At 41.2% G+C, this 19,714-nt stretch overlaps 1 protein-coding gene across 1 annotated transcript; it reads right to left on the bottom strand.

The window, feature by feature from the left end:
* Positions 1-3,553: 3,553 nt before the first annotated feature.
* On the bottom strand, positions 3,554-6,614 carry s1pr5b (sphingosine-1-phosphate receptor 5b). Its single transcript, XM_080879618.1, has 2 exons — positions 6,462-6,614; positions 3,554-5,166 (listed from the first exon to the last, which is right to left on the bottom strand). The coding sequence occupies exon 2, from the start codon at positions 4,897-4,899 to the stop codon at positions 3,688-3,690; it is 1,212 nt and encodes a 403-aa protein (XP_080735744.1). The 5' UTR covers positions 4,900-5,166; positions 6,462-6,614; the 3' UTR covers positions 3,554-3,687.
* Between the last annotated feature and the right edge of the window lie 13,100 nt (positions 6,615-19,714).

The following is a 19,714-nucleotide window of genomic DNA, read 5'->3' as shown; positions in this document are numbered from 1 at the left end:
GTTATAAATACCATATAGAGGATAAAACTGCAAAACAGGTACTTATTTTAGCAACTTAAAAAGGGATCTCATTATGAGAAAATAACTAGAATAATGCAGTAACACTGCTTTAAAACTGTATGAGTAATTGTTGAAACCCCAGCAGGAAATTACTAAACTGGCATTGTTTAACGATCACTATGTTGCTCAGACATAATGGTGTGTGCTCTAGAGACATGGTTATAATGTTCCTGCAGTTCTGCTTTAAAACATGAATGACTCCTACATAGCACAGGAGCTTGGGAGGAATCTGTTTGCAGTGCTGACACACCACTAAGGTTTTTTTCCCCTCCTTCCAAAACACGTAATTCAGGTCACAGAATTTGATGTTCTGCCTAAAAGCCAAAAGGTGGCACCAAAAGCTAACTGTGAGACTGCAAGCATAAACATTCACTTTTGAGTTTACTCCCGTGGAACGAGCTGCCATAATATAACCAAGACATTTAAGCCCTGTTGCTCTGCAACCACAGTTCACCAGTCATCACATCAAGCAGTCCATGATAACATTCCATCTATACACCTTAACGCTGAAAGGACTGGCAAATCCTAGATATGAAATGACAAGTCATGATTCATACACCACTTAGAGTTCCCCCAAGACTCTGTTGTGTGTCTGCGTAAAGATCCAATCAGAGGAAAAAGCTGAAGTAAGCCTTGAGGCACCAAACTGCTCTTCTAGATGGATGCTTCCTATACACCGATAGTCCAAGTGTTGGTTAAGAGTGCACTCACACTTGGACTATCAGTTCCCCAGCTCTGTAATTTCCCAAATTCTGCTAGAGCAAGGAAAAGTACAGGTTTTTCATTTGTGCCTGTGGCATCAAGGGACTATCAAGGGTCTTAACTTATAACAGCTGAGTTTGTTGCAGCAGAATGGAAGCCAGAGTACAGGAAAGATTCTCTGACTTGTTGACCTCTGCCAGGAGGCACAGTTCTCATGGATAGAGCAAACATCTGGAGGAACACCTGCACTGTACAAATCATATCAGAGTTATTCTAGCACCATCAGGAAGGGCTTATGTCTATAGGCCACAGAAAGTAAAAATCACAAGAACATATCTGCTATCTATCACACTAGGCATGCTTTGCATTGTTGACATTTTTTAACAGTGGCCTGACAAAAAAAAACAACAACTGAAAAACAAGTGAAGAACTTAACAGCTTCTTTTAGCTTCATGCAAATCAACCAACAGTCTTTACCAGATTTGCATGTTAGCATTAAAAACCATGTCTTCATAACTGTAACTTTGGCAGTATTATAAGACAAATGTAGACATAAATGCAGGCACTAAACAGTTTTCTTGCTATAGGAGCTAAATTAGCTGGATACATAACAGCTGTGTAATTTTTCCTTATTTTAACTATAGTCGATGTGAAGGGCCAGTGAGAGTGAGGCGATAGTCATTCTTAATCACTGGTTGACAGGAAAACAAACAAACAAACAAAACAAAAACTTACTGTTCAGTGTTTATTAAAGGTTACATTGGGTGCACTATTACACTTGGTGTGCTGGGCGTTATTGACAGCTTATTTCTAACAGTGGTGTGACATTTAAAAAAAACCCTGAAAAACCACATACCAACTTCTTTTATTTATAAGTCACTGGTGGTCATGACTTCGAACAGTTGAGTCTGCTGCAGTAAAAATCAAGCTGGAGGACAGGAAAGATTCCCTGACTTGATGACCTCTGCCAGCAGGCACAGTGGATACAGCAAACCCCTGGAAGACGGGTTTATGGTTGACTGCAGAATGCCTTTAGGGCAAAGACAGTTAAAATCACATGAAAAAAATCTGCTGTCTGTCACACTAGACGTGCTTTGCATTATTGACTTTTTTTTTAACAGTGGCCTGACAAAACAACAACAACAACAACAACAACAACAACTGAAAAACCATTTAGCAGCTTCTTTTAGTTTTCTGCAAATCAATCAGTATCTTTCCATTGTAGCTTAACTGGATACATAACATGTAGAGAGATTACACGGCTGTTAACTATGACTGGCAATGTGGAGGCCAGATTAGTGTGAGGTGATAGTAACTCTTAACCACTGGTTAAGAAGTATTTATTTAAAAGAGGCATTGTGTGGAGGTTAAGCCATACTGAGACGGGCTAAAGTTGAAGTATATAGGTCAATGCCATTACCAGATGTGAAATGAGGGAGGCTGACTTCCTGCGATACTTCTTCGCTTAACCACAGCTACACTAACACAGTAATACACACTGATGCACTTAAGAATGCTGCAGGGTACTAACAGTGAAAATAAATTGAAAACCCATTGGAATGTTTTAGAGAAACACTTTATTTCTTTTATGAAAAGAAACACAAATTTTGCTAACGTTTTCTTGTTACAAAATATATATATAATTTACAATAGAGATATATAAAATATGCTCACAAATACATCAAGTTCACTACATACATTTTAGTACAAAAAACCCACAACCTCATTTAATCAATTAAAGTCTTGAATGACGTAAGAAAAAAAATCATTCAGTACCTTTAACTGAAATGTTCTGTTAACTTGATGAACGATGAAAGGAAGCACTGAAACAATTGCTCGGTAAATTTATACCAGATTAGAATGATCTGTAACTTACAAAGGCAGAAATATTTTAATCCATAAAAATTGTGATGCAGCTGAATGAACGTTTTCCTAAGGTTGTCTTCTTCACAAGCTGCAATGTAAAGCCTTGACATGATGCAACTGCAGCTGATTTGGTTTCAGTTGGAGTTAAGCTGTCAGCCAGTGGAAAGTAAACATTACTTGTAACATTATCTTTCAGTTAATCCCATGCTAAGTATGCTGACATTTTGTAAATGCAGCAGTTTTTACTGCAGATGTCAGGCTGACATTTCAAAAAAACTGGACACGACCCCAACAACTTTCCACGTCTACCGCAGATAGGTTAACCATCTGTCATTTCAAAACTGTCAGGGGGTTTTAATTCCGCACCTCCTCTCCCACATACTTTATTTGCATTCAGCATTCAGTAATTTCAAGAAGGGTGCCACCTCTTTCCTGTCAACTTAATTCCTTTGCATCACATACACAGATATGTGTAACCAAACATCTACGCGTGCAAATCTAGCACACGATCAGTCTTCGAACCAGCGAAATCCAGGTGTCTGCAGATTACACACTGTAACTGTTAGGAGTTTTAATTCTGACTTTAAGGCACTTAAGAAACTGCAAGAGGAGAAACGTTAGCCTCCATATTATTCCAGCAAGTACATAGTTTTCAGTCTTTCACTCTTTGAGTTTACAGAAGCATCCTTCTAAGCTTCACACAAAATACAGAAGCCCAGGAAAATAATTGAGTCCAAGGTTGCATATGTCAGTGCAAATTAATAAAGGAGACATATTGCTAGCATCATATACATAAAAACCATTGCGTGTTCACATTTGAAATACATCCTTTGCTCTCTGGTTTGGTATGCTTCATCAAAATGAAATTCGGTGATTCAGTTATATTGCCATAACTGCGCCACACTGTCAAAGGTGAGTCATCGTCTTTCATACGCCCCCCTTTCTTTGTCTCTTTGAAAAAAAAAACCACAGAACTGTTTCTCAATAGTGTATGTGCTACATATCCTCTATTGAGCGGGAAACCCATTTACACATTTTGGACACAGTCAGTCAAAGTCTTTATGACTTGAAAAGTTTGGGGTATAGGGCTTTAATTGTAGATGGAGTGGTGATGACATTTCCAGACGAAATGGTGGTCTCCAGACCCGGTTCTAACTTCTGGGAGGCCACCTCAGTTTTACTGAAACTGCACTCCAGGAATGGCATCCCAATCTTCTTCACCTGCCCATCCGACGTCATTAGACACGGCCGACAGAGGAGCCTCAGAATGGCCCTCCTCATGTCCTTACTGGTCAGTGTGTAGATGATGGGGTTGAGGAGCGAGTTGATAATGGCTACTCCCAGGAAGTACTCAGCCTTGTAGAGCACAGAGCATCCACGGATGGGGCAGGAAAAATCTATCAGGAGGAGAATGAAAAGGGGCAGCCAACAAGCGATGAAGACTCCCAAGACAATGGTGACTGTCTTGAGGAGAGCAATGTACTTCTCTGACTTCCTGGCTAAGCCCTTCCTTATGCTGCCTGACAAGCCGAGCCGCTGGCGCTGTGTGTTGGTGCGGACGATGCGGAAAACACGCACATAAAGCACCACGATGGCCAAGAGCACAGCGCTGAAAACAGACACACAGCACAGAATGTAGCTTTTGGCATAAAGCGGGAGCACCGTTGAACACTGGTCCAGTCTGCGGATGCAGTTCCATCCCAATATTGGGAGGATTCCCAAAAACCCTGCCACGGCCCAGCTCGCACCAATTAGTGCCAACATGCGTCCCCGCTTTGCCCCATGATACGGCCTCATGGTCACCATAGTGACATGGCGTTCAATCGCAATGGCTAGTAGACTAATTATAGAGGCAGCCAGAGTGATAAAGACCCCTCCCTCCCGGAGGAACCACATCACTGGTGTCAGTTTTAAAGTATTTTTTCCCGATAGGAGGATATTGACCATGTAGGCAATACCAGCCAGCAAGTCTGACAGAGTCAGGTTTCCCAGCAGGTAATACATGGGCAGGTGGAACTTTTTATTCCTCCAAATGGCAAGCAGAACCACAGTGTTCTCCAGGATGATGAGGACACACACCACCAGTAAGGCAATGCTTTCAGGTTTGAGCCTATCACGGTTGCTCAGCTTCTCAGTGTAGTTGTAATGCTTTTCAATGACAGATTTGTTCTGGTATTCACAGAAGAACTGCAGGTAGCATGAACATGAGGGAGTAGTGGAGGTGGGGGGTGAAGCTGAAGTCACTCTACTGGAAGAATTTAAAGCCTCCATGCCTGATGTTGCTTTTCTTCTATTCTGTGTGCACTCAGTAGCTACAAAGTCATCTTTGATGATATGCTTTCAGTAGTAGGAGCGGTGAAGAATTTATCAAATGGATACCCACTCTCACAGAAAATGCCAGAGCCCTTTCAATACATAGAGGGATTACATGCAGCATATACAGTGTAATCCTCCAGGATCCTCAGATGTTTTCTTTGCCCCTTTTTGCCAGCAGAGGGTGGTTTTGAGCTCTGCCTGGTTAGAGAGCTTAGACATGCACTGCAAAAAGACATGAGAATAGAGCATAAAAATGATGGCAAGATGAAATGCAGAATCAGTGAAATTGAAAATAACTGCTTAAAATTGTCACAGTTTTAAATGTACATATTAAAGTGGATATTTACTGGTTCCATAATCTGACATTTGGCCCAAAAAGATTGAGCGCATCAAATCTGATGAATCCAAAGAAACCAAAGTGTAGGCTGAACATATGAAATCTATTGCTGCATCGTCTGACAGATACATGTACAGGCAAGTATGAATGCATATTCAATTTCATTTAACTTAGGCTTGACCTCTTGTTATTCACTAAAACAGATGAGAGAAAGTAACTATTGCTGTTTGTGTGTGCTGGGCTGAATAAGATGCAGAGAGCAGAGGGGTAAATTTAATGTCAGACGGACATTTAGGTTTTGCAGCTGTGTATAAACTAAATGCCAGTTACTCTAAGGTTGTTAGACAAGAACCATCACACTGTGTGCGTTTGATTTGACACACATGCAGCTCATTTTCATTGTGTACATGACGTGTGTTTGAAGCTAACTTCACATATGCAAATCTACTTTAAACCCTCAAAGTTTAATACAGAAACAGCACGTCTGAAGTTTACGCCATTGGCCAATTCCAATATAAATACACTGATGGATTTAGCCATTAGGCTGGATACAGTCAGGGGTGATTAAGTTTACATTCTTTTCAGTCTCTTTTTGTGTGAAGGATTTTTCCCCCCTTTTTCTTGAGTCATGTGTTAACATTTAACAAATGTTCTGGAGGCTTGAACTCATTTAGCTCACTGGCAAGAATTTGGGAAATGAATGCAACATGAGCATAGTGTCTGTGTGTCGGCTCTCTCCATTGTACAGTCATGATTTACATAATGTAGAAAAGTATGAATGAAGATTATAAAAGCATACCAGGATTTCTGTGTCAAATGATGTCACTATGAGCATTTGTATGCGATAACTAAAGCACTTTTTTTCTTTCAAAGATTTCAAACTTCCTGGAAAAATGTTTTTTTTTCCCCTGTATATCACTTAGAGAGAAATATCTATAAATGTTAGTTAAGATATTTTGGCAAAAAAAAAAATACAAAAAAAAAAAAAAAAGCAAGGTTAAGATGTTACAAATACATTTTTACGCAAATCAGGAAAATATAAAGCCTGTGTTCTAAACTGTATAAACAAGCCTTAACTTCAACTTCAACTAAAACAAAGTGTCTAAAGAAAAAATGGTAACAATATTGTCAAATTTTGAATCAGACATGGGAAACACAAAGAAAGAACGAAAGAAATTACCTGGGAAATGTTGTAGTATTACTTTTATCCTGCACTTCATTTGCTGTTCAGTCATCAGAATCCAGACAAGCACACCAAGTAAGTCACAGTCAAACTGACGAGGCAGAGGGAGTGAAGTGCGACCTTAGCTGAAACATGCATCAGCTTCGGGGGTTGGTCTTAGCCTGAACTGTCTCTCCCCCTTACATTCCCTCTCTCTTCTTCTCTCTTGCTCACTCTTGCACATTTGCACAGATAGTGTGTGCGCGTGAACACATACAGAATACATGCAGATGTGTGCCGCTTCAGATGAGCTGGTGCAGAGATCTTTATCACATTTCATTGTATTCTGTGAATCTCAATATACGACATCGGTAGTCGTGATTATAGTTCAAGGTTCATGTTGTGTTAGTGATGAACCAACAAATATAAACGGATGATATCAACTGAATTTTTCTTATTTCATCACAAAGCCTTGCCCTCTCATTAAATATAGAAAACATAATGACAACATAGGAAATGTTTCTGGGTCTCTGATTAAAATCTAAACTGCCCTCATTTCCCTTTAAGTGTTACCGCTATTATTACAGGTGCTGTTAAATAAAGGGAAAAAAATCCAAAACTAGGGAGAACACTGACTTAACACATACATAATCATAATTAGAATCATTTTTAAGTATTTATGTGTTCCCATGAATAACTGCTATGCTACAACTCTTCAGATACATTTCGTACACTGAAACTTTGCAACTACTTGGAAAAAAACTGGAAGAACCAGTTTTGAACACTGCAGCAACAGTCCCACTCTGGGCCAAGTGAAATAAGGACATCGAGCTTTTTTTTCTGTCAAGTTCCACAGAAATTCGATTTAGCTGTCTCATGTTATCTGTTCTAAAAACTCTACTTTTACAGTGAGGGAAGTGAAAGGAATCTAATTCACATGGTTCAAGCCCACAGTGACATCCCAGTTCTCAGAACCTGATTGTAGCATGCTTTGACACGCTTCAGCAGGTTACCTGTGAAACCTCCCCTGCAGGGCTTGCAGACCGTTTATCAGAGCTAAACAAAGCAGGGAGAGGTAAGTGTGAAGCAATGCAAGTTAAACAAAACTTTTGTTGGTTTGTTGTGGGTTTCAAAGCTGACACTTGGAGTTGTGCAAATGCACACACTGCTCTGTAGAAGGAGAAACACTGAAAGTGATTGAATGCATGTGAAAAAGCTGTGTAACTCAAATAACTTTCTCTGCCCACAGGTTCTGACAGTTCAGATTCCTGCTCTTTATCCGTCTGTTCCTCTGATTCGTTACACCACTGTATTCAAACAGAGGCTACCTTCTACCGAACCTGTTTGGTGTGGCAAATATAACTGGTTTAGCTAAAGGATTTGCAAGCTTCTTTGTGTATATCTGTGTCAGCATGTGGGCAGTGCATAACACAACAATATGTGTTTGTGTACTGATAGCATTAAGGGTTGCCTCACCTGATAAAGGCCGTTAAATGTGACTGCTCACACGCTGACATGCATTAATGAACCAGTGGTCACTCAAATGCAGCCGTTAAAAAAGGGGGCAGCATACTCAGCAGTAGAAACATGACTTTATTCCAGGTATAGCATAAACTTCTTTCTTCTTCACAAAGATGACTGTGAGCTATCTGAGTTACTGCAAAATCAGCAGGTTTCCATTCCTCTGTTCCATCCAGTTAATGTTGATATTATTTCCAGTGTGTTTGCACCTTTTATCTATTTGTAGGGCAAGTAACACACAAAACTTTATCTGGTCTTAATGTTTTTATGCGTTGGTGTATAAGTTACATGCTTTACTCACACTTCCTGCTGTCTGCACCGCTGCATGTAGGGGGGGATTCCTATCAGGAGATCATTAAGGGTAATATCCTATGTGGGTGAAAACACATCAAAGAGAGGTGTGGGTGTAGGACACTTATGCTCATGTCTCATTTCGTTTTGAATGCTGACACACATATTTTTTGAGATCTTTTATTTTATATATGCTGTGGTTTTTAAACAACTGAAACATACACTGCATGCCTCTTCCTCTTGACATGTATTTTTGACATATATGTCTGGCCACACACACACACACACACACACACACACACACACACACACACACACACACACACACACACACACACACACACACACACACACACACACACACACAACACACACACTTTCAGCTAAACCAGGTCTACTTGGGTGTGGATTTAATGTTGACTTATGTGACCACAAGGATCTGTAAAGGAGGTTTATTTCACTGGGCCGCAGCCAACCGGCTGATTTGATTCATCGAAGGAGTAATGGCTTCTCTAAGCTGTCTGCATGATGTTTCAGCTGTAGTGTTAATATTCTAAAATCCCTGATGTTTTGCAGCCTGTGTGGACAGACATCTCTGTCAAAAGTTAATGAACACTTGGAAAATCGAGGAAACAAGGACCACCTACAGTCTGAGAGCTAGGAAAATACTGTAACTCTTATGGCACCATAGTACATATTTCACTTTGTAAAGGTGAAATTTGGCCTACACATGAACCTAAGCCCTACTTCTTTGCAGTGCAATAAAACTTTAAAATATCCCAGACGTTATTTCACTGCTTCAGCTTTTGCTTGTCAGGCATTCAGAACGGCTGGGGTTTTGATTACCTAAGAGGAAAAGATATGAGCATGGCATACTGGGCTTTAGAGGACTATCTAAATGGTCTTTGCCTGCCAAGAAGCTAGGGTCTCTCTGAGGCTATCGCACAACTGACCCTCCTGCAATCTATCACCACTCAGGCCTCAGTCCTAATCGACTGATAAGTTTTTCAAATCAGGCAAACCAGATCAGGTCTGTAATCCTAGGAAAACATTCCTCATTAGTTGCTATTGTGCCCCTTTCTCTTTTATGTCCCTGCAATACTGATGTACACAGCAGCACTCTGTCTCTCTTCTTTCCCCATTTCCAGTTCAATATATTTTCCAATACACTTCCATACCCAGTCAAAAGATGCCCTCATTGCATGACATAAGACAGTTCAGCTTTCTCATCACTGCATTGTTTATTTGGATTTTCCAGCCAACTTGCTGTGGTTAAGGGGCCAGTGAAGGGTGAGGAAGATCTCTGCTCTTTTGAAGTGGCAGCAGGGCCCAGTTGCTTAAGAAGGAGGGATTTGTTGAGGAATGGGGGAGGCTGTGGGAAAGACAGTGCAAGCGATCTGGTCATCTTCTGACAGCAGCAGTGAGGAACAATGAGTCATCACAATTACGATCCTGTCTTGCAGGAAATGACCACCTAGTGCTCCAATTACAGTGATAACACCAGATAACATCTCAAAGACAAAAAGAAACCAGTGCAGATCCCTGCACGTGTTTGTGAATGCATGCAAGTAAACTTCTGTTTTCAGAAACAGACATCCAAACCAATCTGCAGGTTTTATACAGCAGTTTCCATCCTCGACTACAGGGGTGGTTCAGGTCACTGAGCGCTCTTTTGGTGATCCATTATTTTTTCTCTCGGCTTGGCTGTGTTTCAGTGCTGAAGTTTTGTTGGGTGAGTGTGGCTGCTTTCTGGTTGCATTCAGTCCAGCACCAGCCGACTACAGGCCTAATGAGATCCAGATTTGAGAGCTTTCCGGGTTTAGAGTGAGATACTGACACCCTTTTGGCTCCAAAGGGTTGCAACCATACCACTCAACCATCAAGATGCTTTGTTAATTCCTGCAATGCCAGAGTTAATGTTCAAACTGTGGTTTGTTTCCCGACATGGAAATGTTTCAGCCTTGTGTCAGTTAGACTTTGCATGATCACACTTTCACGCATTCATTCGCCCATGTCTTATTTGACGAAAATAAAATAAAAGGTTTTGTGGTAACTGTCAAACCCTCAGTTAAATTATAAACTTGGCTTATTCACAGTTTTTACTCATATATATATATATTTATACATCGATCGATCGATCGATCAATAGATAGATATACATAAAACCTTAAACTTCAGGTGGCAATAATCATAAATTATGATTACAACATGTAATGTAAAAAAAGGTGCTCACCATGACAAAACCAGTCAAGTCATCCACCTATGCAGTTTGACTAAGCACTGGGAGTGTGTTATCATCAGCTTTTGTTTGGGTTCACTGTCACTCCTCGGATCAGCTCTATTTCCCTTAAGCAGCTGTTCTCAGTGGAATAGTTTAGAAATCCCTTTGGACCATCTGCCCTGCATCAAAGCAGACATACTAAAGACCCTGTGTTATTTGTTTGCGTAGCGTTCCGGTATTATGTGTATTCAACCAAAGCGGAAACTACCGAGATACATTTGTGTGAAATCTTTTAACAAGCTCAGATTATGATAAGTGATAGAGACCAAAAAGAGGAAGAAAAGTGTAACAAACAAGTTAATACCTAAGATCATTGTACAATGTGATTTTTTTTAAATGAAGATAAATAGCCAACATTTTCCAGTTGTTTCAAATATTTTTCACACTGCCTAAGTGGTAGTTACAATACAGCTATGTGTGTAGTTCCCATTAAATGCAACTATGACCTTAATGCTTATTTACTGTATAGTTCAAGTGACTCATGCTGTTTCTGTTATTGATTTGATTTCCATACAGACAATTCAGTAAACAAGGAGGCTAGAGGAGGACTATATCAGCTTTGAGAGCTTCTTGGATTCATTGCACACTTATGAAACTGAGGAGCTGCTGGACCTGCTCAAGATGCATGAAGGCATAGTCATAGTAGAGCATTTAGCTGATAAAAAAAGCGGAAATTTCCCTTCAGAGTTGGTAGAGACTAAAGCAAAGTTGGAAAGATACTGAATTTTGGATTTACATACACTATGTGATAAAAAATTTAAATACTACAAATATTCAGTTTCCTGAAAAATGTGGAAATAAAGTACTGCTGTGTGCTAACTATATCAGCCTTTCTGGTCATCATTTAACACCTTGTATTTCACAGAAAGTTTTTAAAGTTCATACTGAATTTGCAAAATGTATCCTGACATATTGAAACTGCAGCGGAATTATCTTCCAAACATTTTTTTGAAACACGCTCAAACTCATCTTTCCAAACACACATGAATGCACATGAATTCTGCCCTCATGGATATCTCCAGAGACTTGATGGTAATCAGAGGAGATGGGCGGACAAAGACATTACAACCGCACGGCAGCCATACGGATCCCTGTGGGACGCTCACGCTTAGGTTTTTTTGCTTGAATGATTCCTGCTCTGTTTCTTTTAGGCCCCTTGAAATTCCATCTTCTTGGAAAAAAAGAAAGAAAGCAGGGAAAGCACAAACCAGTAAGAATGTAAATGAATCCCAGATATCCAAGCTTTGGCCTCTCTCTGTATCCTGAAATCATTTGTAAGAATGCCGAGCCAAGGCGCAGATAAGGTGAGAACAAGAAGGGCTCAGAGACAAGCTCGGACCTGAAAGCTTTTCCTTTTTATTTCTTTCTTCCTCTTTTAATCTGCTTTTTTATTTAGTGAGCTTGACTTCAACACACATTCTTTTCACACCAGTTCTCTTTCTGCTCTTTTAAAATCTCCATTCAAAAAGTGTTTTACAAAGAGAAGGACTCGGGCAAAATGGGCACAGTACCAACTAAGTCAACCAGATGTAAAGTTAGTGTGACTGGAAGTGATTTAAAATTAAATTTCCCTTCCTCTTCTTTTTTTCCCCCTCCTGTGTTTATTCCTAAAGTACATACTATTCAGCTCACCTAAAGAACTAGCTCCTCATATGTTCATAAAACCAAACTAAACCCTAACTCTAAACCAAACTAAAGTTATGGTGACGGCATTAATAGTGTTAAATATTTGTTTTTGATTAAGTTCAGTGCAGGCAATGACAGTAACTTTCAACCAGGCTTCAAACAAATGAAATTCACTAATAAGAAATGTTTTATGGTTTTAGCAGCAGGCAATTTCAATAAAATAACTTAACCCTTGTGTGGTGTTCGTATTTTTGTTACTCAGCCAGTGTTCATGGGTCTGGTGGACCCGCTAGAGTTTTGGCTTTCCAAATTAACACTATCAAACAATTTTATGTTAAATTACTCAACAGATGTTTACTTCATCCCAATTACAAGACATGAACAGCAAACATGGTTAATTTTTTCCCTTTACCTTTGTTAGATCACATTTATGAATTAATGTGCTTCTCGTTTTTCTTTTATATAAAATATTATAAATAAATCAGTTATAATCAAGTGGAGTGAGTGGAAAGACACAACACATTTACACGTGAAAAAATAATTAATTGTTTAATTTTTCTTTTGAAAAAAACTGAACACGGGTCTCACAGACCCGAACACCATACAAGGGTTAAAAATCTGTGTTAAATTCTCAAAATTTCTACTTACTCGGAAGTAATTTAAAATTTGGGGAACTAAAAATTTCAACTTACCTCTGCTGGATATTTTTTTTCATCATCAGAAAGAAGCTTGTGATAAATGTGATGACAATCCATGCACTAAAACTAAGCTAGAACCAGGTAGTCATTAGCTTAGCTTACCAATAAGGCCGGAAGGCCTGCTTTTACTAGGCACTAAGAAATAATTTTTAAAAATAACATATTTTCATTTAAATAGTAAACATACAATATGTAATTTTTATTCTTTTATGTAAAGCACTTTGGCATGCCCTTGGCTTTTAAATGTGCTCTATAAATAAAGATTGTTGTTGTTGTTGTTGTTGTTGTTGTTGTTGTTGTTGTAATAAAGAAAAAGATCAATGTGATTTTAAACTTTTAACAGGGATTGAGCCACACTAATAGATTTCTCCTGTTTAGCATTAGCTATGCTAATCTAATCATAGCCTAGCCACATTTATGTGCCATGAAACAACTTTGAGAACTTTTGCATCTGCATTTTCATAACTTTGCACTTTGTGAAGTCTGCGTTCTCTGTTCTGGATACCTAATATGAAGCGTCAGTATATAATTCTTTGGACTAAATGAAGACATGGATAGGCTCAATACAGCGGGAACTCAGCGTAATTGGCAGTCCACAAATATAATCAAACAGTATATGAGCGACTTTGGTCTTTGCGATGCATGGCGCTCCCTTCACCCCACCAGTAAGGAATATACTTTTTTCTCACATGTCCATCACTCCTACTCTCGTCTGGATTATTTTTTGGTCAGCAGCTCACTGCTGAACGACATTTCAGACACTGAGATTCACCCTATAGCTGTCAGCGATCATGGTCCTGTATCTTTAACACTAATGCACAAGAATAATACTACGCCAAGAAAAAACTGGAGATTTAATATATCACTACTTAAAGATGAAGACTTTATTAAATATTTTAAAAAAGAGTGGACTTCATATTTGGACTATAATGACACTCCCGAAACATCAGCTTCTGTTCTATGGGAAGCAGGGAAAGCTGTGATGAGAGGTAAAATAATTTCTTTCTCATCACATAAAAAGAAAAAAGAAAACAAAAATATTCAGGAATTAGAAAAAAACATCAAATCACTAGAAGAAGCCTACGCGTCCCACCAAGATCAGGAAACATTGAACAAAATACGCAAAACAAAACTAGAATTAAATGAGATAATTGATAAAAAAAAAAACAAAATTCTTAGTACAAAGACTACGCCTACAAAATTATGAACATGGTAATAAATCCGGTCAATTTCTAGCAAACCAGCTAAAAATAAATAAAGAAAAAACAACTATATGTGCTGTTCAAGATTCATCTGGGAACACAATATATGATCCGATACAAATAAACAACATTTTCAGGGATTTCTATAAAACGTTGTATTCACCACAAATAAACCCATCTAAAAAAGAAATTGATCAGTTTTTGGACAACATAACTCTTCCAAAATTATTGGACACTCAAGCAATGGCACTGGATTCACCACTGACACCAGGTGAACTCCAGGAAGCCCTGATAAGTATGCCCAATAATAAGGCTCCAGGTCCAGATGGCTTTCCTGCAGAATTCTACAAAGAATTCTGGTCGATTCTAGCACCAGTTTTCTACAGAACGTTGTTGGAAATTAAAGAAAAGGGCAGACTTCCATCAAATATGAATTCTGCAAACATTAATCTCCTGCTAAAACCAGGCAAAGACCCTGTATATCCCTCAAGCTATCGTCCAATATCCCTTATAAACGTAGACCTTAAAATAATCTGCAAAGCTCTCTCAAAGAGACTGGAGAAAATAACCCCCCTCTTAATTCATCCTGACCAAACTGGTTTCATAAAAGGTAGGCACTCATCAACAAATACACGTAGATTACTTAATTTGATAGACTACTCATACAGTAAAAACCTAGAAACTATATTCTCTTTAGACGCAGAAAAAGCATTCGACAGAGTTAACTGGAAATTTCTATTTGCAACTTTACACAAATTTGGTTTTGGATCCTCTTTCATAAACTGGTTAAAAATATTATATAATTCCCCAACAGCTTGTGTTAGAACAAATGACCAGACATCCTCCAGCTTCTGTCTCTTGAGGGGCACCAGGCAGGGATGCCCACTCTCCCCTTCACTATTTGCAATTTTTATTGAACCACTAGCAGCAGCAATTAGACAGAATTCAGTAATTAAGGGCATAAAATGCAAGAACGTGGAACATAAAATCAGCCTTTATGCGGATGATGTGTTACTCTTTCTCCAAAATTCACAAACCAATATCTCTGGGGTGATTGAATTGATAAACTCTTTTGCAAGAATATCAGATTACTCAATTAACTGGTCAAAATCTACAGTCCTACCGATTAATTGCTCCCTCCATAATTCCTCTTCTACACCACTGCAATCGGGAAATATAAAATATTTAGGTATTAATGTTTCTCCCAAGCTTGCAGATCTAACTAAATTAAACCATATCCCACTTTTAAAGAAGGTAGAAGATGATCTGGCTAGATGGAAATGTCTACCCATATCACTCATGGGAAGGGTTGCTGCTATAAAAATGATGGTCTTACCAAAAATAAATTATTTATTCTCAATGATCCCAACTAAACCGCCACAAGATTGGTTCAGATCTCTAGATTCATGTATGTCCAAATTCCTTTGGAAAAATAAACCCCCACGTATAAGCTTAAAAACACTACAAAAGACCGAGGATAAAGGAGGACTAGAACTGCCTAACTTTCAGCACTACTTCTTAGCCAACAGGCTTCAGTTTATCTCAGGATGGCTAAAACACACCCTCTTAGATGAACCTTGGCTAGATGTAGAACAAGCACTCTGCAATAATCTAGAGATCTCAGACCTACCATTTATCAGCTCAGACATCCAACGACATGAATGCTTTAAAAGCATCAACATCAGCTCTTCTCTGACAGCATGGTGGGAGTTTCTAAAATTGATGGCGTCTTCATTAATCCCATGCAAACGTACACCTATCTGGAACAACCCTGACATATTACAAAACAATAATATGATAAACTTTTCAGATTGGAGTGGTAAAGGAATCAAATATTTAGAACATATACTAGAAGGAACAGAATTTATTTCATTTGATGGACAAGTTACACAATATGGGATCAACAAGAAAAGATTTTTAGAATATCAACAAATTAAATCCATAGTAAAAAAGAAATTTAAACCGGGTCAAGTTGAACTACAAACACCACCAAGTGTGGTTCAATTTCTTACTCTTAAACCCCCCAAATTACTATCCAAAATATACAGAATGCTTTCTAAAACAGATGAATCAATATCACTTCCTATTGCAAAATGGGAAGCGGATTTATCAGTTAACTTAGACCTAAACTTCTGGTCTCAGATTTGCTTAAAAACCTTTCATCTAATTAGAAATCCCAGTCTTCAATTAATTCAATACAAAATATTACATAGAGTGCACTATACAGGTCATCGGATGTTCAAGATGGGCTTTACGTCTACCAACAACTGCTCACACTGCCAAACAAATTCACCGGACAATTATATCCACGCTCTTTGGTTCTGTCCACCAGTTCAGAAGTTTTGGCGCGAGATATGTGAAGACTTATCGAAGTGTCTGAAATGTAACATTCCAACTTCCCCCTTAGTGTGTTTGTTGGGCAGCTTAGATAATGTCACTTCAGAAAAGAATATAGCCCATATGATTTTCACTGCCCTATGCATAGCCAAGAAAACAGTCCTCATGAACTGGAAAAATAAAAATAATCTTAATTCTAACCAATATAGAAATTATCTATTAGATTACATTAGTCTTGATACAGCCTCTGCCACCACATCAGATCAATTGCTCTGGGCTCCTTTGATCAGCTCCATCACCTAGTGGGGGTGGGGGGTCATAGTTTGGTCCCGCCTTCACTGTTGTGATTGGTGTGGGGGTAGGGACAGGCTTAGGGCGTCGGGGGGTTCCCCGGAGGCATCTTCCTTGGGGGGCTCAACCCGGGGTAGCGGTCATGTCCGGTTAGGGGCTCTGTTGGCTCTCAGGTGACTGTTTCCTCGCGGCTGCGTGCAGCGGGGCTAGGGGAGGGTCTGTGCTGACGGACGTGGGTTACTGACCTGGTAGCCTGGCTGCCCCTGGGTGGGTCCGGGATGGGCGTGAGGTTCTGGGGGCGCTCCGTCTCTGGGCTGGGACCCGGACCGGGCCTCGGGGGCTTGGGTCCTGGTTGGTGTGTTGCCGGGGTTGTGGGCGGGTGGGTGCATGGGGGCCCAGCCCTGGAGCAGGGTGCCGCCGGTGCGTCGAGCCACCTGGGGGGCTCTTCAACTGGTGGGGGAGATTGTCACATCTTGCAGGAGCTTTCCTCTCCTCAGGAGCTCTCTCTGCAGGAGGGGGAGATACAGGAGAGGTGGAGGAAGATCTCAGCCTGGGTGTTTATTGTCTTATGTAGTCTGGAAGATGAGTGGATGGTGGGGTGGGTGCAGTTTTCTCTGTGGTGGGGTTGGGTGGACTGTCCCGGGCTCTGTGGGGCCGGGCGGCGCTGCTGCACTGGGCCCCGGTCTGGATGGGCCTGGGCCCCCTTTCCCTGGCGGGTCGCGGAGTATGGGGGTGCCTACTGGGGTCAGCGGGGGAGCTGGCCCCAGGGAGGGGTCACTTGCCCCTCCCTTCCTTCCCTCCCCATCTCCAGCTGCCTCCCTCTTCCCGCTCCACCACAACCACCCACACATGCAGGGCCTTGGAGTAGGGGTATGTCACCAGGGTGCAGAGGAGGCTACCCCCCCCCCTCTGTCCCCTTCTGGCTGCCTCTGCCTCAATTTTATCCCACAACTTAGACATTCACATTACTCACACTCTCATTACACATACATATAGGATCTTGGGGGTGGGCACGATACACGGAGTCCAAAGTACCATCAGGGTGTACACCCCACCCCTGGCGTCGTTGCCCACCTCTCAATTTTAAATACACGTAGACATTGAGGGCTAGCAGGAGGGACCATGCGCTTACCTGCTGCTCTCTGGCAGGTAGCTCCAAGCCCTCCTGGGTTTTAAATGCACCTTAGAACACACATGCATCAACACTACAATGAGCGGGTGGAGGGAGGTTTGGAGTCTTCTCTCACCCCCATTCTCTGCGACCTGCTGGAGCAGGGGGGCTAGGACTAGGAGGAGGAGTTGGCCGTCCGACTGCAGTCTGGAGTGTGGAGCCTTCCTGCTGCTGCGGAGTCGGGGCGGTCTGCCTCCCCCCACCGCAGGGAAAAGGGAAACACCACCTGGGTCTGGGTGCAGTTCCCCCCTCCAGGGGCGGGGGCACCTAGACCCGGTTTGTAGAGTACGCTTGGGGAGTGTGATCGTGTGTACAACGTCTCTTTATGTCTGTCTCCACGTTGGTTGAGTGTGGAGTAAGTGCATATGAGAGCATGAGGGTGGGAATGGATGTTTGTATCTGTGTGTGCCTGTATGTCTGTGTCTATATGTCAGGTTGGGTGTCAGACGCCACCTCTCTGGGGACATCTCAGGCCCTCCAAGGTTTGGAGGCCTATCTCCCCCTACCACCACTTCCCCTGCCAGTGGCGGACCCCCTCAGACATCGGTGCGTTGGTGGTTCTTTGTGTCCGGGGATGGGCGTCCAGGTACACACCGGCTCACTCCTTGGCGGCCGCTTATCGGGGCCTGGAGCCTGGGGCTCGCTCGGGCCACTTCGGAGGTGGGGTGCCCCCGGCCTCTCGGCCTGGGGCTCGGTCACTCAGGCACGGCTGGCTGCCGGCGGAGCTCACGGGCGCGTCACTGCAACTCCCCCTGGCTTCTGCTCCGCGGCTGCTGAGTGAGCCCTCATCTGGGACTCTCCTCAGCTCTTTCCGGGACAGTGGCGCAGCTGCCCCTCTGTTGGTCTTCCTTGGTCTCTTGTGTTCTGGGGGCCTCTGGATGTCTGGAGTTTTGATCTCCTCCACACCTGCTTCATGCCCTGGAGGACGGGGCTGTGGCCCCCCCACACCCTCTAGCAGATCATTACTTGAAGGAACCTTTTAAAAAACAAAAAACAAGCGCGTCCATGCTCACAGGTGTACACACGGGTGATCACACCCACAAACTACACCCTTTTTGGCTCCTACCTCAAAGCACACTGTGTTCTGTTGATCTTATGTGCTGCACAATAATGTTTAATATTTAGTATTTACTGTCATATTCCCATATATCATTGTGATGTTGTTTATTCTATTACTCTTGTTCTCTTCTGCTTGTTTTCTTTTTTCTTTCTCAGCAGGTGAACCAGGTGATTGATATATGCATTTTTTTTTCTCTGCCCGTTCTGTTGGTTTTTGTCTTTTGCCCTTCTCCCCCGTCCCTCTTCTCAGCTGTTTCTCTTTCCCTCTTTCTTTATCCCCTTCTTTCCCCCAGTCAAGTCTGTCCCGTATTCAGTAAGTGAAAATAAAATAAACAATAAAAGGTGAATCAAATGGACCATTACGGCAAGGCTGGGATGGTCAGTTTGGTAAAGTAAATCCGTTGGGCATCTTTCTTTGCCTTTAGACAACAATTCTGATGGTAAAAGAGCCAAACGGGACAGGCCAAAAAAAAAAAAAAGTATATAATTCATTATTATTAATGAATTTAATTTATGCTTCAACAAGAATTCTATGCTGTCGGTACGGAATAACTGCAAACTTCTCTGAAACCCGTCAATGTTGTATCCATTCCTCCTCTGTATTTCTGGTTAATTGTTTGGCACAGGTTTTGAATATATCAGTGAGAGAATAACAATAACCGCCTAAATAGAAAGATGAATAATCATAACTTCAATACAAGGATGTTATGATTATTAATACATTTCTTGGAATGGACATGATGAAACGCACAAAGAAGTGGAAAAAATGCATTATTATAATTCACCCTGCATCT

This window comes from Rhamphochromis sp. 'chilingali' (assembly GCF_963969265.1).
Source record: "Rhamphochromis sp. 'chilingali' genome assembly, chromosome: 4".
Taxonomy (NCBI): Eukaryota; Metazoa; Chordata; class Actinopteri; order Cichliformes; family Cichlidae; genus Rhamphochromis; species Rhamphochromis sp. 'chilingali'.
This window is presented reverse-complemented; position numbering and strand designations above follow the sequence as displayed.